The sequence below is a fragment of the Phragmites australis genome, chromosome 19 (assembly GCF_958298935.1).
Source record: "Phragmites australis chromosome 19, lpPhrAust1.1, whole genome shotgun sequence".
Classification (NCBI taxonomy): domain Eukaryota; kingdom Viridiplantae; phylum Streptophyta; class Magnoliopsida; order Poales; family Poaceae; genus Phragmites; species Phragmites australis.
The window spans coordinates 22,595,066-22,621,772 of NC_084939.1; the positions used below are offsets into that span (position 1 = coordinate 22,595,066).

General features: G+C 48.5%; 2 protein-coding genes, 1 long non-coding RNA gene and 1 pseudogene across 4 annotated transcripts; 3 read left to right on the top strand and 1 right to left on the bottom strand.

The window, feature by feature from the left end:
- The first annotated feature begins 69 nt into the window (after positions 1-69).
- On the top strand, positions 70-3,099 carry LOC133900272 (FT-interacting protein 4-like). Its single transcript, XM_062341378.1, has one exon. The coding sequence runs from the start codon at positions 70-72 to the stop codon at positions 3,097-3,099; it is 3,030 nt and encodes a 1,009-aa protein (XP_062197362.1).
- Positions 3,100-11,837: 8,738 nt separating this feature from the next.
- On the top strand, positions 11,838-13,631 carry LOC133900642 (uncharacterized). Of its 2 annotated transcripts, XR_009906575.1 has the most exons (5): positions 11,838-12,242; positions 12,309-12,452; positions 12,723-12,927; positions 13,043-13,241; positions 13,328-13,631. It is a non-coding gene; the product is annotated as an uncharacterized LOC133900642 (long non-coding RNA). The 2 variants fall into 2 exon arrangements; XR_009906574.1 differs by having other exon boundaries at positions 11,849-12,452; positions 13,328-13,629.
- A 416-nt stretch (positions 13,632-14,047) lies between these two features.
- On the bottom strand, positions 14,048-15,107 carry LOC133900602 (L-type lectin-domain containing receptor kinase IV.1-like; annotated as a pseudogene).
- A 10,448-nt stretch (positions 15,108-25,555) lies between these two features.
- On the top strand, positions 25,556-26,344 carry LOC133901081 (dirigent protein 21-like). The gene has a single exon (XM_062342374.1). It carries the CDS (start codon positions 25,644-25,646, stop codon positions 26,175-26,177), a length of 534 nt encoding a protein of 177 aa, XP_062198358.1. The 5' UTR covers positions 25,556-25,643; the 3' UTR covers positions 26,178-26,344.
- The last annotated feature ends 363 nt before the right edge of the window (positions 26,345-26,707 follow it).

The window sequence follows — 26,707 nt, forward strand, 5'->3', positions numbered from 1 at the left end:
TTTCACATCAAACCAACCACACCTCAATCAAACACTCGATCCGACCGGTCGGAGATGCTTGCACGCTCCATGAAGCTCGTGGTCGAGGTCGTCGGCGCGCACGACCTGCCGGCGAGGCGCAGCCGCGGCGGCGTGAGCCCGTTCGTGCAGGTCAGCTTCCGCGGCCAGCGCTACGCGACGGGCGTGATGCCCGGCCAAGCCAGCCCAACGTGGAAAGAGACGCTTGTGTTCGTCGTCGACGCAACCAACGGCAGCCGCGGCCGCCTCTCGGACCACGCCATCGAGATCGCGGTCTACCACCGGCGCGCCTCCGGCGGCAAGAGCTGCCTCGGCCGCGTCCGCCTGTTCGGCGCGGCCGTCGCGCCGTCCTTCGAGGAGGCCGTCCTCCTGCGCTGCCCTCTCGACAAGCCCAGCTTCTTCGCCCCGGCGCGAGGCGAGATCGCGCTCCGCCTTTACATGGCGCCGTACGCGTCGTCCACTTCCACCGCCGCTGCTGCGGCCAACGCGCCGGCGGGGAACGTCTACTCCACCACGTATGCTACAACCTTCCAGGACACCGCCTCCACGGCTGGCCCAGAGACAGTCGTCGGAGGCGCGAGCACGCAGTCAGCTCCTGTAATGAGAAAGAAGAAGAAGAAGAAGGAGGAGGAGGAGCCTGTGCACGTCTTCCACGCCATACCAACACAGTCCAGCACCGGGTCACTAATCATTCCGCCACCGCCACCGCCACCATTCATGCCGCCGCCGCCCGGAGTCCCAAAAGGCGCCAAGAAGGCAGCAGCTGCCACCGTCGAAGATGCCAAGGCGGCGGCGCATCTCATGGTCGACCGATTGGAATTCTTGTATGTCAGTGTAGTGTGCGCCAGAGACCTCCCTGGCATGGACCTCACATTGGGTGTCGACCCATATGTTGAGGTCCGGGTGGGGAACTATTCTGCGGTGACCCGGCATCTGGAGAGGAGCCATAACCCCGAGTGGAAGAGAGTGTTCGCCTTCTGCAAGGAGAAGCTCCAGGCAGACAAACTAGAGGTGTTCGTCAAGGACAGGAAGCTCGTTGTTCGCGACAGCTTTGTTGGCAAAGTTGAGCTGCCCATCATCGAGATTCCAAGCTTGGCTCCTCCTAATCGCCCTCTGGCCCCTCAGTGGTACCGACTGAAGGGTGCCAAGGACCAATGGACAGGCGGAGAGATCATGCTCGCCGCATGGAAGGGGTCCCAATCCGACGAGGCTTTCGCCGGTGCATGGCACGCCGACGTGCATGACCTGGCTCCAAGCGCCGTGCTTGCCACTCAGACCAAGAGCTACTACGCGCCGCGGCTGTGCTACCTCAGGTGCCACGTCATCGCGGCGCAAGACGTGGTCCACCCTGACCGGAGCCGGTCCAGGCCCAACGTGTTCGCGAGGGTGCAGCTCGGCGCGCAGAGGTGGGAGACCCGGACGTCGCCGAGCCTCAAGTGGGACCAGGACTTCTTCCTCGTCGCGGCATGGCCGTTCGATGAGCCGCTGGTGATCACCGTCATGGACAACGTCTCGCCGGAGCGGCACGAGGTGCTGGGCCGGCTCGAACTCCCCAAGGGAATGATCAAGGTGCAGAATTTCGACAAGAGAAAGTTTAAGCCGCCGGCGCCATCATGGTTCGACCTCGAGCAACCACATTCCGACGGAAACGGCAACGGTGACGGCCGGGACAGAGGATGGCGCCACGAGTTCAGGAGCAAGATACAGCTGCGCGTCTACTACGACGCTGCATACCATGTCCTCGACGAGCTGACGGTGTACGGCAGCGACTTCCAGCCGTCGGCACGGCCGCTCCGGTCGCCGCCCATTGGCGTTCTCGAGCTCGGCGTCTTGCGAGCAACCGACCTCCTGTCGACAAAGCCGCCGAACGGCGGGCGCAGGACTGTCGACGCGTACTGCGTCGCCAAGTACGGCCAGAAGTGGATCCGGACACGCACGCTCCTCGACACGGCCTCGCCGAGCTGGCAGGAGCAGTTCACGTTCGACGTGTTCGACCCCTGCACCGTACTCACCGTCGCCGTCTTCGACAACAACCAGCTCGCCGGCGCCGGGGAAAGCTCGCGGCGTGGTGCGACCGACGCGCCGCTGGGCAAGATCCGCATCCGCGTGTCAACGCTAGCCTCCGGCCACACGTACGAGCAGCCGTACTCTCTGTTCGTGGTGCAGCCCACCGGGATCCTCCGGTGCGGCGAGCTACACCTTGCCGTGCGTTTCACGCACACGGCGTGGGCCAACATGATGGCGCTGTACCTACGGCCGATGCTGCCCAACCAGCACTTCGCGAAGCCGATCCCGCCGCACCTCGTCCCGACGCTCCGGCGGTACGCCGTGGACATTGTCGCCTCCCGTCTGGCGCGCGCCGAGCCGCCCCTCCACCCCGAGCTCGTGCACTACCTCCTCCGTGACCCGTCCGCACACCCGAACCTCGCCATGCCGGAGAACAAGGCGTACAGCAAGCGCAAGCTCCGCGCCGCGCTCGCGCGCCTCCGCGCCGTGCTCGCGGCCGCCGCCGCGTTCGCGCGCTGGTTCCGGGGCGTCCGCGACTGGGAACGCCCATTTACCACCGTCCTCGTCATGCTGCTGTTCCTGACGCTGACGTGGAAGCCCGATCTGATCCTACCGACATTCTTCCTCTACCTGTTCGCCGTCGGCGCGTGGAACTTCAGGTGGCGGCCGACGCCGCCGGAAAAGATGGAGCACTACACCGAAGGCGTGCCCCCGACCATGCTCGAGGAGGAGTTCGACATGGGGCCGGCGTCGGGGACCCCACCGGAGATCGTGGCGGTGTGGTACTGGCGGCTCCGGGAGGCGGCTTGGAGCGTTCAGGATTTAGTCGGGGACGTCGCCTCGCACGGCGAGCGCGTGCATGCGCTGTTCGCGTGGAGGGACGGCCGCGCCACAGTGATCGCGCTCATGGCGATGGCCGCGCTCGCCGTCGTGTTCTACGCGGTGCCGTTCCGCGCGGTGGTGGCTGCTGTCTGGGTCTACGTGATGAGGCATCCCGTGCTGAGGCGGAAGGGGCCGTCGCCGCTGGCGAACTTCTTCCGACGGCTGCCGAGCAATGCTGACGTCATGTTGTGATTGTGATGGACGTTCGCTTCTCTTCCGACGTCATGACGACCAATGTTGTCTGTATATTATAACTATTCGTAATTTTACACTTCTCAATCTGAAATGCAAAATTCTACTCGTATTCTCATACGGAAAGTGTCATCAATGAATTCAACAACTAATTTAGAGCCGCAGTTGAGGTTAGGCTTACAATATTAGGGTTTAGGGTGTGCGTGAGGCTAATACTTAGAAGGAGGGCTAAGGATGACGGCGGTTGGTCAGGGCATTGAAGAAGAAGTTGTGACGGCACAAAGCCGCCGGCTAGATAGGAGGGTGGGGGAGGCTGCTAGTGGCGAAGGTGATAGTGGTGGGCCCCACTACAGGAGGCGTCGAAGGAGGAGGAGGCCATGTTTCCACGGTAGCATATTGTTCCATGGAGGTAAGTAAGATGAGGGTGGAGGAGCAAGGGAAGGTGCCGACAAGTGGAACATAAAGAGTTTTTTGTTGAATGATGATCAAGGAAGCAGTCGATGGCGATTTGTTTGATTTTACCAGCATAATCTTCTTGCCACCACTCCACATCAAGTCAGAGGGTCAACAAGTTACCGATAAGTCACAAAAACTCTAAGACGCTGGCGTACCTCTCGGTATACTATTGGATCACTCATTGATCCACTCTCTAGGTTGCAGTACCTAGCAACACTTCTCTCTATGTCTAATAGCACTAATCACTCTCTAATAGTGTGCTAAATTGCTTTGGATGAACACTTTAAGTATTTTGATGACTTGGATGTCTTCTCAAGTGTATATGAGATTCTCTAGCCTCCAATACCTTCAAATGGCCAAGTGGGTGGATATTTATAGCCTCAAACTCTCCAACTAGCCGTTACCCCTAACGGCTTAGAAAACTATGAACACCGGATAATCCGGTTATAACAGTAGTATAAGCACTGGATCATCTGGTGAGTACATCAGAAAAACTAGCCGTTGGAATCCACTCAAACTCATCTGTGAACACTGAATTATCCTGTGACAACTCGCTGAACATCGAACAAATGTATCAGATTATCTTATGTGCATATATTCATTTTGGAGATCTCTGAAAAAAATAGTCCGATGTGTTTATTTTATGAACACCGGATCATCCAGAGAGACATAAGACTCTACTTCAAACTTTCTGTGAGCACCAGACTATTTTTCATTGTTCTCACCAGATTATCTGGTGCAGCACTAGACTAATTTTGATGTGAGCATCGGATTATCCGGTCAGGCAAATTTCAGCAGAACAACGTTATGTATTTTTGGTATAACTTTTGATTCCGAACTTCGATTTTGATGATGTTGGGCTCTATAGAAAGCTTGTGAAGAGCTCTACAATATTATATAGAAATCCATCCTATCTGATCACATAAAAATTTATGGAACAAGTCTTGTTCATTCCTCTTTTTGTTTCAGCTTCGATGACTTCTCTTTTATTGTATTCATAAGACATACTAAAGCATATACTTGATAAACATGTTAGTCCTATTGAATATGTTATCATTAATCCCTAAAATCACATATAAGTCCTAAAGATGTTCAACTACAATCTTCCTAAAGACATGTTCACTACAACAGCCCATAGAGTCTTTGGCTCTCTCCCTTAGTCCACAATCCTCGTTGTCGTCTCTCTCTCGCTTGCTCGCTCACCGTCGCGACTCACCCAACGCTAAAACTTCCAAGCGGCCAAACCTAGCCCACTGGCTGCCACCTCTCTCACTCTCAACGAGCCTATGCCGCTCCGGCATGGCAGGGTAGCAGCGTCCCATGTCTGTCCTCCATCTATGGCTCGCGAGCCTGACACAACAATGTGAGGAGCCGGCAACCCCGATGGGTGGCGACCCTAGGAGCTCCCCATAGGGTTGGAAATGTAGCTCGATGCTCGCGAGCCAACTCGGGCTTGAAAAGGCTCAACTTGGCTCGGTGGCCAAACGAGCCAAGCCCGAGCCACCTCCCCAGCTCAACTTCAAATCGAGCCGAGCCCAAGCTGGCTCGAGAGCAGCTCGTTGGCTTGCTCGTTGGCCCAGCCAACCGGCCGCCCATGTATAGCCCAGTAGCCCACGACCTAGTACCCCCCACGTGTGTCACTCGCCCACTTCACGTGACTGCATCTGTGTCTCCCGATTTCCGATCTTCGCTAGAGGTGCACCACTGCCGCCGCCACTACATGTCTCCGCCAGGACCAGACCCCCAGAATCTAGAGACGCGCCGCCAACCCATCGTCCTCCTCACAAGCTCTAGCCTCCAGGAATGGCTCCTGCTTCGCCTGTCGTCATCCCTCGCGCATGCCGTGTGCTCACTCGCCTATGAGCATGGCACCGCCGGCCCCTGCCCCGGCCGCCAAGAGGAAAGGCTAGGCCAACGCCTCCTTCTCCTCCTCCTCGTTGCCACAAATGTGCCATCACCCTCCTCAGCTGCCGTCGACCCACTACCACCCATCCGCCCACCTTCATCCCGCATTCCAATCCGTGCGCCATGTGCTCACCCACCCATGGCCACACCACCGCTGCCCCCCGCCCCAACCGCCAAGAGGAAAGGCCAGGTCGACGCCTCCTTCTCCTCCTCCTCGCTGCCACAAATGTGCCAACACCCTCCTCGGATGTTGCCAGCCTGCTGTTGCATGTCCGCCCACCGTCATCCCGCACTCTTGCACGCCCGCCGTTGCTCACCCGCCTGCGGCCATGCCACCACCGCCCCCTGCCCCGCCGTCAAGAGGAAAGGCCACCGTTGTTACCGAGGTCGTGTCGCACATTCATCGTCACGATGGCCGCATTGCTGCTCACGCTCGCTGAGGCGCTCCTACTCAGCATCGGCTCCGGCATCATGGACAACAGATTTGGCTCATGAGCCATATGGAGAAAGTTACGAGCATGAGCCGAGTCTTTTTTCCAGCTGCTCGGCTTGGACGAGGCGAGCCAGGCTCATTTTCATCCCATGCTCTGTAGCACCGCAATGTGTTGCAGGCTTGCAGCTGAGCGGTTCCCTTCCATTCCTCCAGCCTCCACGCTCACTGCTCCAGCCCTCCTATATCCTCCCTGTGAGACTGGTATGGTGTGACCCTGTGATGCATTTCTAAATTCCAAATTGGTTGAACTTTGAAGTCTCATTGGTTGAATTATTGGTTTTATTTTTTCGTATCGTGTTGTGTGACATGTATGAATGGTTTTAGGCATTTATGTTTTGGCCCTAGTCTTACCAAAATCATAGCTCCGTCATTGTACGTGCTAGTGTGTATACATGTGTCATTCCTAAAATCGAAAAAAGAAGTATGGACGGAGTTTAGACACACAAGAAAATATTGCCTGCTGCCAGCCAGCCTTATTTTTCCGTCGTGGTCCATGCACACACATGCCATACGCAGCCGACGACAGATCAATCGATCAAGCGTGATTTTGCTTTCATTTGGCATGCACAACCTCCGAGCGTGCACTCGTCCACACGTGCACCGAAGAACGCACACGCGCACGTCGTTCAGCCATGCACGTCGCCGTTTCTCCACTCACACGCGCGGCGACGCGCCGGCTGCAGGCCCGCGAGGTTTAAAAGCAAGCTTCGTAGGCGACGGTTTCGAGCACATCGACCACCCACATCTCCGGCGACGACCTGGCTCGACGTTGATCTCGCCAGCTAGCTCACACGTGGAGGAGTTCTGCTACCAGCTTAGCGCGTGATGCCATCGCTGACGACATGGTCACCGTGGCGGAGGAAGAAGAGGGCGAGCGACCCGGTGGTTCGGTCGCGCCAGGGGACGTCGTTGCTGCGGGCGCTCTCGTGCACGCGCCAGCCGTACTGCTCTCGATGGACTTGCTGTTGGTTGGCGTATAGAGAGCCAACTACCTACCGAGCGCTTGTGCGTGCGTTACTCTGTTTTCTGGGCGCGCACGCGTGTGAAGTCAAGCTTGTTGCGGCGGTTATTGTTCGTACATGTGTGAGACTGATGTATCTATATCCCGCTCGTATATTTTCGCAGTTCAGTTGTTATCAGTACTTTGTTTCTCTTTTATTGTTATGGCCAAGCAGGCTCCACCACACAAATGTGACCATTATTTCCTTCGTTTTAAAATCTGCTTTCAAAATTTAAGGAACATACAGAGTTTTGATCATTATTTTTTTCTTTTTAAAATTTGCTTTCAAAATTTAAAGAACATACAGAATTTGAAAGCTTGTTTCATAAAAACTTACTGGATTAAAATCATGTTTCATAAAAATTTAAATTGTTAGAGTATACGTTAAGGATCCGGAAGTATCACATTGTTATGGTAGAGTTAGATTAGAGTATCAAAACTACTAACCGGGACATGATAGGATTTGTCGGATTTGATCCTATGTTTTTATCTTATCTATAGGAGGATTTTTTCCCTACAAGTCTTGTAACCCTATATAATTCGGTCTCGAGGCTCAAGTAATACATCGACCACATTAAGCTAATTTCCTACTCTTTCATAGTATTATTTTAGGTTTCGGTCCTCGCTCCAAAACCGCCGCCCTGCCCCTGAGGAGATCAATCTCCGTTGGGGGCTGCACAACTCATAGCTAGGGTTTGCGTCGCCAATCATGTCTATCAGCCACCCTACAGAGTCTTTTACCCATCCGTTAATCGGATTTTTCTCTCGTTGATCGGCATTTTCTCTTTTGTTTTTCCAATCATAGGTGATCGGTTTTTGTCGCCCACCACCGTTCATCGTCCTCGTGCGCCTCTACACCGACATCAACATTGACTACACCAGCCTACTCCTCATCCACACTCGTGTGAGGGTCAGTTACGCGTGGTGCACAAGGGACGCCTTCACGCGCCACTGCCCACTGCCCCATTAGCACACCTCTATGTTGGCTATTCATCGTTGCCACCAATCAGGATGTCATCCAGTCTCCGATCCGGTCATCCCCGACACCACCGCCACCACCTACAATCTATGCGGCATCGTCCATCGCCGTCTCGCTCTGCGCCGAGATGGTTGTCCCATGTACGCGTGCATTGCCTCCGAGCACCAGGTTGCCGTTGCACACCCCCTCTCGAGACGTAGTGACATCGCCCGTGGTCATTGCCTCCAGACTGTTGTCATGCCCTCCCTGGCGTATCCCTATCTTTGATGGCTCCTGCCGTTTCTCCGCCTTGTGTATGGCCGCTATGTAGCCCCCTCGGGCTGTAGCGTCGGTGCACATGGTCTTCATCGATGTTCCCGCACACAACGACCCTCTGTCTGGGCTGGGCCACCTCTCTTGGTGTAGCTTTTGCCACCAGTCGTACACTTGCTTGGTCTTCGTCATGCTGATCGGGTCCTTCTCTGCCTACTTCGAGCACTGCTGCCTTGCTTGTCACACCCTAAAAACCCTAACCCAGTAATCGAGCATGCATACACATCATGACATCATGTTTCGTTCTTTTGGTTTTGTTTTAAGTATTTAAAAATATTTTGGAAATATTAGTCATCAATCAACGTATGTTTCCACCATATATTTTAAGTGAGAATTATTTGAAAATAGTTAGGAAGCCCTAAAACCATTTAGGAATAAAATGGAAAAGATTTGTTAGAAAGAGGGGAATAAAGAGACTTTCGGCATGTAGGCTAGCCCGCGGCCTCATCTCATCTGCGTTCCCCGAGCGAGCGATGAGACAGCATGGCGGTGTTAGCGAGGATCTCCAACAACCATGCGCTCTCCAACAGCCACGGCCGTGCGCCAGACTCGCGCTACGCACATGTGTCAGACTCCGTCACAATGACTCGCCTCGCCACAGCACAAGCGTTTCCGCACGACTCGGCTGGCTAACGGGCTCATAGGAATAGCTGTGTTAGTTGGTTTCCTCTCCATGTTATACATGCGTAAAACCATTGCTCGATGATCAATACAAGTGCGGCTGATCTCAATACTACTCTACAACAGCTTTGGAGCAATACTGTCGGAGGGTGAATTCCTATCGCAGGGATCCGGAGGGACCCCTTTTTGAGATTCGGCCGGGGGGATGATTCTGAATATGTTTGCGGGAGAAATAAATGAGCGTGAATGCAATGACAGGTGGGATGGAATGTTCTAATGCAGAATGCAGTAAATGCACTGGAGGGATTTTTAGACAGGTTCGAACCGCACTGAGCGTAATACCCTACTCCTGTGTGGATGCTATAAATGCCTTGAAAATATCTCTCAGGAATGTTGCTGGTTACAAGAATGTTTGTCTATCCTAGAGCTTCGGGCTCCTTGTTCTTCGGTGGTCTCAGCTTCTGTGCTTGTACTGAGGTGTTCTTCTGTCTTGACGTCTGTGTTCCAGAGTTCCTCAATCTCTCAGAGCCTGTCTCTATTCGTGCCCACCGGCTCTCTTAAATACTCGCCGGCGGTAGCGTGCCCCCAAAGGGAGGGCACGAGTTCCGAGGCGCTATAAATGGAAAAGCAGTCATTATGGGCTGCTGCGCGAAGTGACGGCGGGGTTGAAAATGCGCCCCCCGCCCGGTCTCGGACGTCATGATGGCGTTGGCAACGGGTGCCGTGGAGAGGGCCCACCGGGCAGCCGCAGAGCAGCCCGGCGTGTCCGCCCGGTCTTGTTCGTCTGACACAGCAGGGCGGTAGGCGAGGCGTCTCGGGCCTTACGATGCTATCCCGAGGCGCACCGGATGACGCGGGATGGGACCCGTGCATTAAATGTCCCCACGCCCTTCTGCCAGAATGTGGCAGGGACTGACACCGAGCGTGGCAGGAGCAGTTGGAGGTGACAGGCCACGCGCCCTCTTAAATGCGGTATTGGGCCTTTCACTGGCTGACACCTCACCGCTGGACCCCTATGGGGGCCACCGACAAAGGACTTCTTGGGCCGTCGGGGAACCGAGTGCTCGTGGGTCACTGTTCATATCCCCGAGCACTCTCTCCCGGAAACGCCCTCTCTTAGCCCTCGGAGAACTGAGTGCTCGGGGGCTACTATTCACGGCCCCGAGCACTCTCTTCCGGAATTGACTGTTCGGATTCTCGAGGAACCGAGTGCTCGAGGGTTACTGTTCGCAGCCCTGAGCACTCTCTCCCGAAACTACCTTCCTCGGGTCCTCGGGGTACTTGGGTGCTCGGGGGCCACTGTTCATGACCCCGAGCACTCTCTTCCCGGCACTTGGTCTCCGTAGATCATCGGAGAACTTGTACACTCAGGGACCACTGTTTATGGTCCCGAGCACCCCCTCCTGAGACTTAGTCTTCTCGTACCTCGCGGAGATGAATCCCGCGGGAAAGTGTCACATCGTAGACTGGTGGCCTGGCCTCAAAATTCAAAGACCTCTTGTTACTGATTCACCGACAAATACCATTGGATTTGCCTAAGACCGCATCGAAACGCACAAAACAGATGCTCTTCCTCAGGCTCATAGCCTCCTCACGGCACAACGCGCGCAAGGGGCGCACAGCCGCCCCCTCGCCGTGGCCGCGCGTGCCCAGGACGCCCGGACGCCTCCTCACCGTGGCGCGTGGGCGCGCGGGGAGCCCAGCCGCCGCCTCGTCGTGCCGCGTGCGCGCCCAGGACGCCCGGACGCCTCCTTAGCATGACGCGCGCTCGACCGGCATTCCCGCCTGTCTAGCTGCGGCCTGCGGGTTCCCCGCTGCAGCCTGCAGGTGCCAGACCGCGTGCGCACGGCCACGAGCTCCTCTTCGCGTGCGTCCAACCGGGTTGCGAGCACCAACCTGCGAGCACCCGACCGCGATTGGCTTCCAGCGGGTGCGCTGCAAAGTGCTCTCTCTCTCTCTGTGTGCGTGAGAGGCAAGCAGCAGTGGGAGCAAGGTCGGCGTCGCTGTTTAAAGAAACACGAGCTAGGGCAAAACACCCTGTTAACCTCTATTTGCGCTGGGCCATGATTATGTTAAGATGGTGCCCAACTAAGGGGCAAGGTGGCCAATTTTGGACTCACGTAGAACAAAAAAAAAAAGAACTTTTATGGTGAAAAATAATTAATGTGAATTATCTAATTTTTTTATCAGATGGTTTAGATCAATCTAATAATGCTTCTCTATATCATGATATTATTTATAGATATCATGGGATTATAAAGGTATTTTTGAAAATATAATAAATGATAAACTTATAAATAATAGGATTTAAATATATTAAAGTAGTATTTATAATTTTGACTTATTTTTTACAGGATTCATGTCCATCGGTTTATTGTGCGTTAGGGTTCTTCATAGTGTTAGAGTTTTTCATTTACTTAATCACTTGCCTCACTCCCAAGCTACTGCCCTTAACTCCAATCGGATCATCCGCCGTTGCCTCGCCTCGCCTGGCCGCGATGAACGCGTCGCAGTTCGTGGAGATCCTGCCGAGAGTCGTGGCTGATGCAGTGCGAGCGGCGGATGGAGAAGGAGGAGGATGCGGCGGGGGCGGGGGCGGAGGAGGTGGTGGTGCCGATCGACGCGCAGAAGCACGACCCGGCGTGGAAGCACTGCCTGATGGTGCGCTCCGAGGGTCGCGTGTGCCTCAAGTGTGCCTACTGCGGCAAGCACTTCCTCGGCGGCTGCATCCACCGCTTCAAGGAGCACCTCGCGCGCCGCCCTGGCAACGCTGGCTACTGCCCCAAGTTGCCCAACGACGTCCAGGACACCATGCTCCGCAGCCTCGACTCCGTCGCCGCCAAGAAGATGTAGCGCAAGCTCTCCTCTTCCCTCGTGTCCCACGACATCAGGCGCTTCGCAAACGCCCCCGCCCCCGCCCCCGCCCCCGCCGACGCCACACCACCCTCCGCCGGAGAGACAGAGAATCCCATCCACATGATCCCGCTCAACGAAGTGCTCGACTTCGAGCCGGTACCGCTCGAAGAGAGGCCTCTGGAGAGCACGGAGACGAGGACGAGGGGGAGTGTTAGTAAGAAAAAGAGGAAGGTGACGGTGAGTCACGCCTCTACTCCCCCACTTGCTCCTCAGACTCAGCAGCAGGCTCTTCAGCCTACTCCTCAGTCGATGCAGTTACGCACACCTCTGGGCCTTTCGGTTCTGCTGCCTTGCACAAGGAGCAGGTTCGTATGGCAATCGGCAGGTTCTTGTATGACGCCGGTGTGCCATTGGAGGCTGTGAATTCTATCTACTTCCAGCCAATGCTCGAAGCCATTGCTTACTGGAATATTATTGACTAGAGATGGGATAACCACACACACGGCCACTTCATTCAGCTGGTTTCTTCCTGAACCCCCTATTTTTTGAAGGAATTCGAGGTGACATATCAAATGGAATCTTTTCAGGAATGCTAGACTGCATAGAAAGGCTGGTTTCTGATGTGAAAATCCAAGACAAAATCCAGAGAGAGCTCAACATGTACCGGAGTGAGTCAGCAGAGGATTTTTGCAGGCAAATGGCTGTCCGATCTAGGCGTACTTTACCTCATGGTTAGTATTACAAAATTTCTTACGAACTAGTTTACCTGATTTGCCAATTATGACATCCTTAAAATATGAGTTACATTTGTCAGTTTTCAATCAGCCAAATGAGAACTCTATATCTGTTTTACTTTACTGGCAATCCTTGTTAGCCTTGTTTCAAGAATAGGAACCTTGTTAACCTTGTGTATCCTCTGATCTAGGTTGTTACAAGATGAACTTTGTTTGACCATGCTTGTTGATAGGTTTCATCTTTACTATTGTTAATTGATCTTGCAGCTGAGTGGTGGTATACCTATGGAGGAGCTTGCCCAAATTTGACACGTCTAGCAGTCCGTATTCTCAGTCAAACCTGCAGTGCTAGAGGATGTGACCGGACATTCATTCCTTTCGAACAAATTCATGACGAAAGACTGAATAGTTTTGAGCGTCAACGAATGCATCATCTCACTTTTGTTCAATACAACCTTCGGCTACAGCAACGGTAACTAAATCATCTTGTTCCATATAACTTTACCATTGATTATTAGAAGAGAACTTCTTCTGCTTGGTAATAAAACATGACTGGATTGAGTGATTTGATTAATAATTGCTCATAGACAACAACGCAAGGGGAAAGCATTTGATCCTGTCTCAGTGGACTACATAGACATAGTTGATGACTGGGTTGTGGACTGAATAGAGCTGCACTGTTCCCCATCCCAGCCGAGCAGCCAAACTGGATGGAGATTAATCAACCAGTCATCCGAATCACGTCCAGGGAACCAAATGAAGATGAATTCGAATCCTTCATTGAAGGTACATCCATATATATTTCCTTTCTTCCACTTTATCTGCAGGTAATGATAAAAGCTGAATATCAAAATCTCTGAACTTCCTTCCAGGAGTTGATGACGAAATGATCCAAGGTGTAGCGCAGGGCATCCAGGAAGATGACGATGACCCTGCTTGTGGCTGAGGCTAGCTATAGATGAACTAGTCGGCTAACCTGTAAGGTGATGTTGTATGGACAAAATCTGGCGTTGCCTGTCATGATTTTCCATGTAGCAGAACAAGTATATGCCTCTTATTCTGTAATTTATACTTACTGTCTGTTTTGGTCCTTAAGATATTTAGAGTTCAGATATCTTCCGTATCTTTGGTCAAGTCCATCACTGATAAAAAAACAGGCTTTATCGTAAAGTTATAGGTTCTCGTGATCTTTTTCTCATGGTAAGCAGGTTGCAATATCTTTCAGTTCCTTTTGAGCGAAGGTGATGCTTCACTTCTGCTTTTTCACAGAAATGATGTTACCGTATTCTTCGTTCTTTCGAGGCCGATTAACTGCAAATCTGAACAAAATTCACCTTCAATTGGTTAACATTCATGTGTTCACCTTTTATTGTCATGCAGTTGTCATTTGCAGAGTCAGTTCTTCTGAAAATGCACCAGGCTAATATGATAAATATGCGAGAAATAATTAAAGTTGATTGGTGTATCACTTCCTCAGCTGTCAGGACTGGAACTTCAAACATTATCTTTGGTCATCCCCAAAAATGGCTGACGATATCCTATGTTTACTTTTTTTTAAAAAAAAATTACACAACACCTAATCCTGTACCTATTCCATTTCCAACCCAATCAAACTGTACACAACACTGAAACTCGGAAATTTGGTGACGAGAGAAGGTGGCACTACTCACTACTCAGCCGGAGATCAGCTGCTGCTGCTCGTCGGAGTTTGAAGAGGACGGCTGTGTCGGTGACGGTGGTGGTCTCGGACGTCGTTGGGAACATGGTGACGAACTCGTCGGACGACTCGTTGTACCCGAATATCCTGCCGCTGCTGCCTAGATCTTTCGGCAACGTCTTCGGCAGTCGGCACCGGCGCAGCGCCTTCCAACATCTGTATCGCCTGCCTCATGCTCGGCCGGCGCCGGGGATCAGGGTGCGAGCAGAGCAGCCCGAGCTTGAGCACCAGCTCGAGATCGTCCTCGTCACACTTGCCGATCCTTGGGTACGTGGCATCTTTGATCCTTCCGCCCTTCCAGCACTCTAGGATGAGGTCGACGAGCCCCGGCGAGTCGGCGTTGTCGCTGTTTTCTGTGGGCCCACGGCCGCAGGCCACCTCGAGGAGGAAGGCGCCGAAGGCGAACACGTCGGTGCTCGTGGTGGCTTTGCCAGTCTTGCTCATCTCCGGCGTGAGGTACCCGATCGTCCGGACAATGCGCGTCATCTGCGGGTTGCTGTCGTGGTCGTACAGCAGCGAGAGGCCGAAGTCGTTGAGCTTGCCGTTCATCTTGGCGTCGAGGAGCACATTACCGGTCTTGATGTCACGATGCACCACCACCTGCTCCAACCCCTCGTGCAGGTACAGCAGCCCGGCGACGGCGCCCCGGACGATCTTGGCACGCTGCTCCCAGCTCAGCGCCGGCTAGCCGGCGGTGAACAGGTGCTTGTTGAGGCTACCGTTGACCATGTAGTCGTAGACGAGCACCGGCTCGCCCTGCAGTCGGCAGTAGCACAGGAGCGGCACCAAGTTGCGGTGGTGCAGTCGGCTCATGCTCGCGATCTCCGACATGAACTTGCGCAGCCCATGCTCGCGATCGATCCAAGTATCCGGGTTTATTACAACCACTTTCAGTTCCTACTTATTCGTGGCAAATAATTTCATTTTGTTGAAGGGCTTCCTCGGTCTGGCCGTTTCAATGCCTTGTTGGTTGTTGTTGATAAGTTTTCCAAGTATGAACATTTTATCCCTATTACTCATCCATTCTATGCAGCTCAGATTGCCAAGGTCTTTCTCGATGAAGTCTATCGCCTCCATGGGTTGCCACTACCCATAGTCTCTAATGACGATAGAATCTTCACTAGTCATTTTTGGCAAGAGTTGTTTAAGCTGGCTGGCCCTAAGTTTCGGATGAGTTCAGCGTATCACCCGTAAACCGATGGTCAAACCGAACGCTTGAATCAATATGTTGAAACATATCTCCGTTGCTTCGTCACTTCCTACCCAACGAAGTGGACTTAATGGATTTCTCAAGCAGAATTCTGGTACAACTCGTGCTTTCATTTTTCTCTGGGCAAATCACCTTTTGAAATACTCTATGGCACATCACCTCGCTAATTGGGTATTGACGATGCCACTGAATGTCGTGTGACTGATCGTCTGCTTGGTTGGAAGAGCGCAAATTGGTAAATCGTCTCCTCCATCAGCACCTGCTGCGTGCACAGATGAAATCTCAAGCAGACAAACATCGGTCAGAACGTCACTTTGCTGTAGGCGACATGGTATTCTTGAAATTGCAACCATATATTCAATCTTCAGTGGCAGTACAGGCTAATCATAAACTTGCTTTCAAGTTTTTCGGTCCTTTTTAAGTGCTTCAGAAGATTGGCTCGGTGGCTTACAAATTGGCCTTACCTGCTGCAAGTAATATACATCCCATCTTCCATGTATCTCAGCTTAAGGCAGCAATGGGCACTAAACACCAGGTCATTCCTGTTTTACCATCTTCTGATTAGTGCTTTCAGGTACCTGCAGAGAAGAATGGTGGCGCAAGGACCGTCCACTATTGCCCAGGTCCTGGTGAAGTGGTCATCGTTTCTGACTGAACTGGCAACTTGGGAGGATGCGGAAGCTCTTCGTCAACGCTTTCCTCACGCGCCTGCTTGCCAAGCAGGACCTCAAGGGGGAGGGGATGTCAGGACATCTACCAACTAAGACTCAGTACATGGCGGAGAGCATGCATCCCGTGTGCCGGAGTTAGAGCAGGAGACATCTGAGCCAGGTAGAGAGCCCAGGCGCAGCATGCGCAGGACCAGTCCCGACCCGCGTGTGATGGGCAAGGAGTGGATGGTCAGCTAGGCCCATTGGGCGTGCGTGTGAGTAGAAATATATTGGAGAGAACTCTATCTGAATACAAACTCCTTCCGCTATTTCCTCCTTCTTCCTCTCTGATTCTCTCCGATCCTCTCATTGATCCTCACACGACATCGGCGCCCGACCTCGGCAGCACCCTGTGGTACACGCATCCGAAGCCACCTGCGCAATGGGACGCAATTTAATCATTTAAGGAAATAATTATGAAAATACTCAGTCTAATAGACGGTTAGATTTAATCTATGATACATTAAGCTGTGGGTATCATTTTTCACTGTAAAGTAGCTAAAAAAATGAACATATCATTAGTTCGATTGGAATTAGCCCAGCAAGCAAAGGATGTTCTTTTCATTTAAAAAAGGTGTGATGATCCAACAGCGTTTACTTTATACATCAATGTTCGGGAATCCTCTGCAGATCAGATTCTCCAGTGACTTGGGCATCTAGATTGTCGAATTTCCCATGGCCAAGCGTAGATTTTCATATATGGCCTGAAACTCCAACACCTTGGACCAGGTCCGGGAATTCGTCACGGCTACCAATTTTTCCGCGACTTGGATGCCTCGGATTTTCCTACATCCTGGAGTCCATAATGTTACCGCAACTTGTTAAGTCCGGTCTCCAGGCTTAGTATGTAATTCTGTTTGGCACAAAATTATTTTTCTGTGGCTTGGACGCCGCTTCAGGCTAAGTCTTGATGTTACTGCGACTTGTCAGTCCAGTCTCCCGGCTTAGTCCGTAACTCTGTTTGGGCACAAAATTATGTTTACGTGCCTTAGACGACAGTTCAAGCCAAGTCCTTGATGTTACTGCGACTTGTAAGTCCGGTCTCCGGTCTTTGTCCGTAACTCTCTTGTGACGCCGATGCTCAGCTACATCCTCTATTTTAAGGATAGCTCTTTCCCCTCCAACACTCCTTCCGGACACTCCAGGGGGCTAACGATGGAGATATCTCTCCAGCATAATAAAGCTTGGATACATGAAGGGCCCAAAGGCACGAAGACACGTCACTCGAGGAATTTGATGGGAGACCCCTAAAGACCCGGAGGATTGGAACCTCCGGATCATTCGAGGACTCAGAGGATTCAAACCTCGGGTGTTAGAAGATCGTAAGGGAGTTTGCTGGAAGACACGGACCACATGCCATGGCCTTGCATAACAGTCGAACCTTACCTTACATATTATTTATATTTTATATTGGACTTTTTTTATCCTTTGTCAATAATCGGTTAACCTCATCGACCGGAGAGCAAGACTATTTTTTTACAAGACCATGTGAACAGCATATATATATATATATATATATATATATATATATATATATATATATATATATATATATATATATATATATATATATATATATATATATATATATATATATATATATATATATATATATATATATATATATATATATATATATATATGACCCTCCCATAAGGAAATTCAACTCATATTTAATCATAATACAACACATTCACAAGAACGACCCTAAAGGGCTCTCCTATCATGAAGACCTAGGGGCCTCACTAACTGGACGTAAGTGCCTCACGATCTCAAATCAGGATATATTTCGTGTCCCACTTTGATCCCTAGGCCCATAAAGAGGCCAAATGTCCCTTGTGTTTTTTTGGCTCCATGACATGTCACAATCCAAGTCTAAATCACGTGAACGCACCTACCGATGTTTGTTTACAACAATATGTATTGTTTAATTACCATAATACAGTGTGTCTATAGCTTGTTCATGACATTTAGAGCCTTGTGAGCGGTTTTAACAGAAGTCCGGATCAACGGACCATACAGTTAGTTGGACCTTGAGGAGCATAGGTGGGCGCCGGCGCATCGCACAACCGCACAAGCGCACCACAACGTGCACACGGGTAGACTGCAAACTAGCTCCCCTCCCGTGCAGCACCTCAGCCCCTCCGGGCTCTAGTTGATGCTCTTGCTTAGTTGCTCTTCTCTAAATCGATTTAACTTAGAATCAATAGCACACATTGAATTGAAATTAAATATGATTTTATTTGTATTGCATCCTGTAGTACATTTGTTTTAGAACTACATAATAAAGATGATCAAGACATTGGCATCTTATTATGGTCGTGCTCCTACTCCTGTAACACGGTCCAGCTACCCTCCTCCACCTCTAGAATCAGAACAAGAACCAAAATTAGAAATGTAGGGACCAGAGCTAGCAATTCTAATATCGAGCAAAATAAACTGTAGTTTATTTTCAAGAATTGAAGTGGCGTATGAAGAAGTTACTTTGACTACCTCCTGCTAGTGCTAGTGGTATGTTATATTCTTGATTAGCGGCTTATGTTGACTAATAAATTGTAGTTTTGCATCCCTTACTTTTGTTGACATGTTCAACTTGTCTTTGTAGGTTCAAGTTCACAGGCTATTGTTGATGAAGAAATGAGAGATTATTTGAATCAAAGCTTCATTAATTAGGCATTTAATTTTGTATTGCTTTATGTTTTTATCTAGTTTGTTGTACTGTCAAGAATGCACTTGAAGTATCTTCTCAAATGTGTCCTTTATGCTTTACTTTGACATAAATCGGGGTGTCACCCATATGGGTGCTTTAGACAATTAGTGACTCTAGTCTTGCTGAAAGCATAGCTCCGCCACTGTTGGGTGGAAATGGGCTGCTCACATCGGGGGCTTCGATTCGAGAGGTATTGGATCACCAAGCACCGGTAGAGTATCCGTAGGTACCAGAGGAGCATCGGGGTTATTTATTTAATTTTTTTAAGGCTGAAGCATGAAAATCCAATCACGCAAGGGAAAGAATTAAAGAGCACGAGCCATCATTTCCCTAGCAAAAAACTAAAAGCATGTTCCAACTAAATCAAACCCATCAATAAGTGTGGTAGAAAAAACTATATGTAGTTCTTTCTACCACACTTTAGATTCCAATCAGATCCTTTCATTTAAGACTTAGATTTTTATTTTCTTTAATCCATTTTTCATTCCTTCAAGGATTAATTGGAATTCCAGTTAATCATTTTGGTTGATTGTTTTTACATAAATAATGACATGATGTCTCGAGAAGAAATTCAAGAATTGGTAGCCTCCCAAATCAAACATATATTGGCACGGGTTGCTAACAAAAAGGCGCACTCAAATTGTGAAATATCTCAGCTATAGGATCACAGAAAGCCTTTTTGTTGAAAAAACACGGCAAATGATCACAGAAAACTCATTCCAGCAGTCTTTTTTCATCCCGTAACCAACCAGTTTTCCAACACGCACCATTCCATATTCAAAAGCCATCACCTCAAAGCCCACAAATCAAAAAATCACAGCGAGATTGCATGAATACCAATAAAATGAACACTAGCGAAAAATAACCCGAGACCGAAGTCTGGTAAAATTGACCATTCCTCACAATTCAATAATTTATTCACAAATTCGAAACACATTGGCAAAAGTTATCTATAGTATTATCTGAGCTGACATTATCCAAGAATCCACTGCTCATATCCATATGATCTATAAGAAATTATCCAAGTCATTTTCACCTCCTAACACACACGTCAAAGCTCAAAACAGGAGGATGTTATAGGGCTCAGAGGTGACTTCTCTTACTTAACGCGGACATGTTATTGGGTAAGCAGTCACATTATTGTTATGAGGAAGGCTACTGGCTCCGGCCATCACGTGTGTATAGTATATATAGATTGAAGTCAGGTCTAACGGTCCGGACTAATCAAATGCATCCAGCATTGGTGAGATCTTCGCGGCCTTCACCTTTCTTCGTTCTGGCATCCATTGTAACCCCGAGGGCTCATTATAGTTGAGAGAGCTTAAGATAGGCACGCCGCACGCTGTATCTAGGTTAGCAAGTACTCTTTGCTCCTCGAGTGAGTTTTAAGCTTTTCTTACTAATAGAAAGATTGATTTGATCGTGGTGATGATAAATTCTACCACCGCATGGAGGATTATTCTATGCCATCTTCCTTAACTATGGTTGTTCAAGTTCTATGGATGATCCTGAAGTGGAGAATTGGATTAATTCCACATAGTTTTGCTCATGTGGCTTGAACTATGAATCATCGTGCTTGATGATCAGCTAAAAATTTTACGTGTAATTTATAGATGATAGATATTTGTGAATAATTAATTCAAGGGTTGAGTTTAGAACATGTAAAAGTTATTTATTTGAGACACGTTAGAACCCACAATGATCTGGCTAATTCACTTAAGAGAGTTTCTTTTGCTCTAAGAGCCAATTCTTTTTCAGACGATTTTCTCCTAGGAATTAAGTTTTTCTTTCACATTATTTTGTTTGTTATATCACACAAATTGGTCCTTTCGTGACTATTTGCTTCCTCAGTTCTTTGTTTTTAGATAGAGGGAGTTTATTTCATCAAGCCAATGAAATTGTTCGACCTCTACATCCATAGATGTATCTGACTGCTCTTATTACAAAAGTTCTTGCTTTAGGATAGACTCCACCTACCCAATAGCCAACACACGACACCAAAACATAAGAGATTTAAACAAACAGGCATGTTCATCTTTAAATACTTAATCTATTGCTAAACCACCACCCAAACTTGACGAATATGTCCATCGTGGTGGTCTCCAACCGACAACATGCCGCCTTCATCACATCTCTTCCCTCCTCTTTTAGTAGTAATGACTAGAACCGAATCCAGTGCGTACTCCTATAGATAACCTGCATAGAAGAGTGGTTTGATTTTTTTTGTCAAAAATAATATCATTTCGACTAAGCCAAATTGCCCAACAGATGGCAACTGCTCCAATCATAATTTGTTTCTTGAGACATATCTAAGTTCCATTTAGCCATGACCCAAGCATATTAGCAACATCTGTTGGAGATCGTAGACCAAAATAAATGTGAACAATTCTCTATATGAACTTTGCAAATTCACAATAGAAAAAGAGACGTTGAATTGTCTCATTACAATTACAAAAACAACATCCTTCATTACCTTGCCAATTTCATCTAATTAAGTTGTCTTTTGTAAGTATCAACCTGCTATGTAAATACCACAAGAAGATCTTTATTTTTAATGGAAGGCACAAACACCATAAGAAAATTTCACATTGTATAATGCTAGCATTGATTGTTGTTCTATACATAGTCTTAACAGAAAATTGTCTACTCTGGTGTAAAGACCAGCTAAAACTATTAGGTTGATCAGTGAGTTTGATGGTGTTTACCTTAGCTACGAGGCTGTTCCAAGCTTCTAATATATTCCCAATCAAATATCTCGAAAATAAACATTGATCGGTTCATGACTAAGGACCTCCGATACATTAGCATTTTAATCTATTCCCAATCAAATATCTTGAAATGTGCTTCAGGGTCAGGGCGGGGATCGGAGTTCGGGGATCGGGACGGGGACGGGGAACACTCCCTCGGCCCCGCCCGGCCCCGTTGCCATCCCTAAGCACATCAGAACCTACATCCTTTGGGGCACAATATGATATTTTTGTGGCTAACTAAAAGACATGGTGTGATTGTTAGAGGAGAAGTTCAATGAGTCATGGTGGGTTGAGAGTGCCTCACCATTGTTGGGTCCCCCCTTATATAGGCATAAACAAGGTTGGTGTATGGACTGGATGTAGCGAGGAATGATCATGAGCTGGGGACCAAGGGTATTGATTCGTCTGTGTGGGCTTCTTATCTCATCTGAAAAGGCTATATTGTGCTATTATGGTTGGCAGTGTCCCATCTTGTCATCTGAAAAAGCTATTGATGCTATATTATGATTATGCTATAGGTCTAAAATGTTTTCAGTGAGGTGAGGAGTATTGAATCCTCTGTGCCAAAGCATGGTATTTTCATTTCTGCAGTGCCAAAGGCTATTGATGATGTGGTCATTTGAACTGATGTGGCAAATAGTGGCAGGCCAAGGACAATACATTGCAACTTGGTTACAAGACACTTAGACATTTCATAATGATGTAGATGAATACCTTCTACTATTATGGTACATTTTGGGATTGACCTTTTGTGAAATTGAAAAAATGCGATACAAGAAATTAATGCACAAAGTGAGGCCAACGGGTAGTAAAACAGTGCTTTTAGTTTTATTGACTTAGATTGATCTGTGAAGATGATCTGGACTCCCAGTAGACGGTACCACCATCCTGTGTTGTTGGTGGTGGAGGAGGAGCAACCATTTGTAGCATGGGTAGGGGCACCAAGGATCGAAACATACAGTAAGATCATCGATATGTATGACATGTTCATCCTCATTATGATGAGTTGGAATAGTGTCAACCTCATGCTGGAGGTCCAAGATATGGTCTCAAAAGTGATGGATGTAATAATCTTCGACTGTTTTCACTTAGTAGTCAGAGATCACACGTATTCTAAAGATCTCGAAAGCCAATGTTTCTCATCGTTATTATTCTTTGCTTCTAAATTAAGTCATCATTTACATCTCAAGTAATATCTTCTTTAATGGCCTACGAAGGACTGCATCATTTTAAAAGCAACTATGTTCAAATTAGTTCTGGACGACATAATGTCATTTTTCTCAACATATAACATATGTTCAATTTAGCAACGTTATTTACGTGACATCACGTCGATTTTCCTCATGCAACCCCGTAGCAACGTGCGAGATATTTCACTAGTTTCCTTAAATTAATGTCTCCCAAAAAAAGGGGGCCTAGGCTCTTTGGTACGCGCAGGCCTAGATCCACACCTACAACACCAGGATTCTTTCGGTTTCTGGGCTTCGGACAGCCTGCTCTGCTCGGCTGAAGATTCAGCAGCTCCTGATGCTTCTTACGATGAACTCGTAGCCTGTGGCTTTCGACCTGAGTCCGAGAGTATCCATTTGCCTTTCTTCTCCGAGAGAGATGAGGCCGATGACCATGGTTAACCTTCAAGAGCAAAGGAACATGACATGTGGGGTTGGTCAGCTACAGAACAAGCTAGGAAGAACATAACGAAGTATGAACATGAAAATTTCACTAGTTTATGTGGACGTATGACTTATCATGTCTGTTTATTTGTGTTGAGATTTAGAGGTGAAAAAATCACAAGATAGGTGAAAAAAATCAACGAATAGATGAGTATTAAATGTGTGGGATGGATGGCTGAGATATAACATACGGAGTGACATTTCCTAACGAAGTACATCTATTATTATCATTAAACTCATCAGTTCATCATGATGCGTTTTAGCAAACCTCTAAATCATACGGTGACTTGAGAAACTAAACAGAACGATCAAACACGGGTCTGGCTATAGGACACTTGATGCAAGTGCTTCTAAGCCACCCACCGATTGGAATTTCGGCTATCGAATCAAGATCAACAGCTCACATTCATCTTCAACCTCCGGGTCTTCTTCCTCCTTCCAACTCTTTCTTCATACTGGTGAGCCAATCCACAACGTGACACCCCTGCCCCATCCTCCTCCTTTCGTCTTCGGTAGCTTCGGCTGCTGGATCTGTTACCGCAACTTGCTGCCATGCTAACCCCACGTCGGAGGAAACCCCTCGGTAACCTTATTGGAGAAGGAGGAGAAGACAGAAGAACACAAACCTTGGCATGGATCCGATGCACAGAAAATCAAGTGCGTAATGGGAGAGAAACACTCTAACATAGAAATAGGATATTCCCATTTTGATAAAAAACACACACATGTAAATTGCCAAATCAAGCCTCGGACATATAAATAGGAGCCGGATGTAATTTTTATTTAATTGCATCCGCTAAGACTCGAACTCGATGATACATACACCAACTAATTGCATCCAAAAACTTAAGCTGATAAAAAATATAAATAATTTATTTATACTTCAACTAGAAGAACAACTCTATATATTTAAGCTGTCTTGGTTGCTGTAGAGGCTTGGCTTGGTATGGTAGGTCAGGAGATCCTCAATAGCAAAGACACTACAATACCAACCACTCACTACAGAACAGAGCCTCCAGGACCACATGAGTGATTGGTTAGCTACAACCTACAACGCACAACACACTAACAATGTACAACTATTATATTATAATCATCATCCTCATCATGATGTCGTTCCATCAAACCCCTAATCTGAGCGACGGGACCGATGCGGCGGGCGGTTAAACATAGCGATTTAACAAGATTGCACAGCCCATGCACACGGCGCATCTCGCTGGATGAAGAACATGAATCTTACAGACGTCGCGCGTGTGCCGGCGTGAGTGCGACATGTACTTGGGAGAAAAATGGTAGTTCTGAACACCTCAACTCTGCCGCGCGCGTCAAACGAATTCTCCAATCCCGTTCCAGGCCGCCGGGGCCTGTTTCAGACGTTCACTTCGAGCGCGTTGAAAGAACACCGATTGTTTCAGGCAATAGGTGTAGCTGGGCTTCCATGTAAACTTTAAGCTAGCCATTACTTGTTAATCAGTTCGGTTCGGTTAGACGTGGTCCTATTTGTTTCTGCTGAGAGCGTTTGTTTCTTAGAAGAGTTGATAAATTAATAAGCTGAAATAAACATTAAATTTATTATTGGCTTATGTATTTTTTGATAAATTGGTTTATAGTGAAATAAACTAAAAACTCATAAACAGGCTGAGATCAACTTTTCTAAAAAGCTGATGTGCTAAGAGTCTAAAAATTAAACCTATAAACTAACTACTTTGCTCAGAAGTTATAAGAACTTTTCAGATAAGCAGTTTTTCAACAAAAAAATCTATAAGTTTCAGCTGTACTAAGCAGGACTAGTCCAATATCAAATCGTAGGTGCTTCGTTGATCGAAACTAGCAATCATGCACGGATTTCACACACTGAATTAATAATATTGTGATGGGATCAAAAATTTTTATAGAAGAAATAATAATTAAAAAGCAAAAAGTGAGGATGCACCTTATAGATGGAAGAAAATAATAATATCTTAATATTTTTAATATTGATAGTACATATTAATTGTAGGTTTTTAATTTGATTTAAAATTTTTAAATAATTGAGAGAGGAGGAGATAAAAGACTAATTTTGATCGACCACTTCATCGTGTAAAATATAAGATAGAAATCATTCGAATGTATCCCCACTCGTTTTCTTTTACAGGAGTATAGATGATGCGTGTGGTCACCGCATGTTCGTTAGTGCTGGAACGACGAACGACTTTGACATTTAATAACGAAAGTTGCCATGCAAAGGAAGGAAAAGAGCGAAAGGAAGAAGATGACGATGGTGACAGCACCTACGGGCCCAATTATAGCAGGCCACCTGCCCCGAGACCGACCGGAGGAGATGCCACTCCACCAACCACTCCCACCACCACCCGCCGTTACATATCACCTGTACCTCATCTCCGTGGAAGTATCACCCACACCTCCACCACCAGCATCATGGCCAGCACGGTAGCCATCCTCCTCCTGTGCGCGGCGGCGGCGTTGGCAACGACGACCTGGACGCCGGTGTCCGCGGCGGACGCCGGGTTCACGACGTTCAAGCTCTACTTCCACGACGTGGTGGGCGGCACCAGCCCGACGGCGATCCGCATCGCGCAGGCGCCGTCGTCCAACACCTCCTCCACCTCCTTCGGCGCCATGGTGGCCATCGACGACCCGCTCACCACGGGCCCGTCGCGGTCGTCCTCGCAGGAGATCGGCCGCGCGCAGGGCACCTACACGTTCGCGGACCAGAAGACGTTCGGCCTGCTCATGATCATGAACTTCGTGTTCACCGCCGGGGAGCACAACGGCAGCAGCCTGGCCATCTTCGGCCGCAACGAGGTGCTCAACAACATCAGGGAGATGAGCATCGTCGGCGGCAGCGGCAAGTTCCGCATGGCGCGGGGGTACGTCCAGGCGCACACCATCGACTCCGGCACCACCACCGGGGAGACCGTCGTCGAGTACACCGTCAACGTCAAGGCCTAGCTAGCTACATCCATTTCAGGGACAGAGTCACGGAACCTTGCCATTCTTGCAGGATCACTTTGCTCCATCCATGGCTGCTGGCATTTTTTTTTTCGATCTTCTTTTCGGTTGTACCGTGTCATACTTCTCTGTGACATTGAGAATTCAGATCCACTGTTCGTCCCTTAGTTACCTGAGCAGTTGAGCAGAGTCTTATATATTTGCAGAGCTTAATTCTTGCAAAGAACAGACCGAGATTAATTCTCGTTCAAGTCAGGGAGAACAACAGAGCATGATTCGATTTGATCCATCGAATCAGATCCAGGGGCGGACCCACGTGGTGCACAGGAGACACCATATAGCTTTCATTTTTCAAGGATATATTATTTACATTAGACCATATGATATTTTTTTATCTGAATAAATAGGATATTTAGACGGACCGAACATGACACCTTCTGTCTGAATAAATTCGACACCTAAACGGATAAAATATATATAATCACATATATAAAATAACTGTTATTTTGATTCTGAATCCACCACTGATC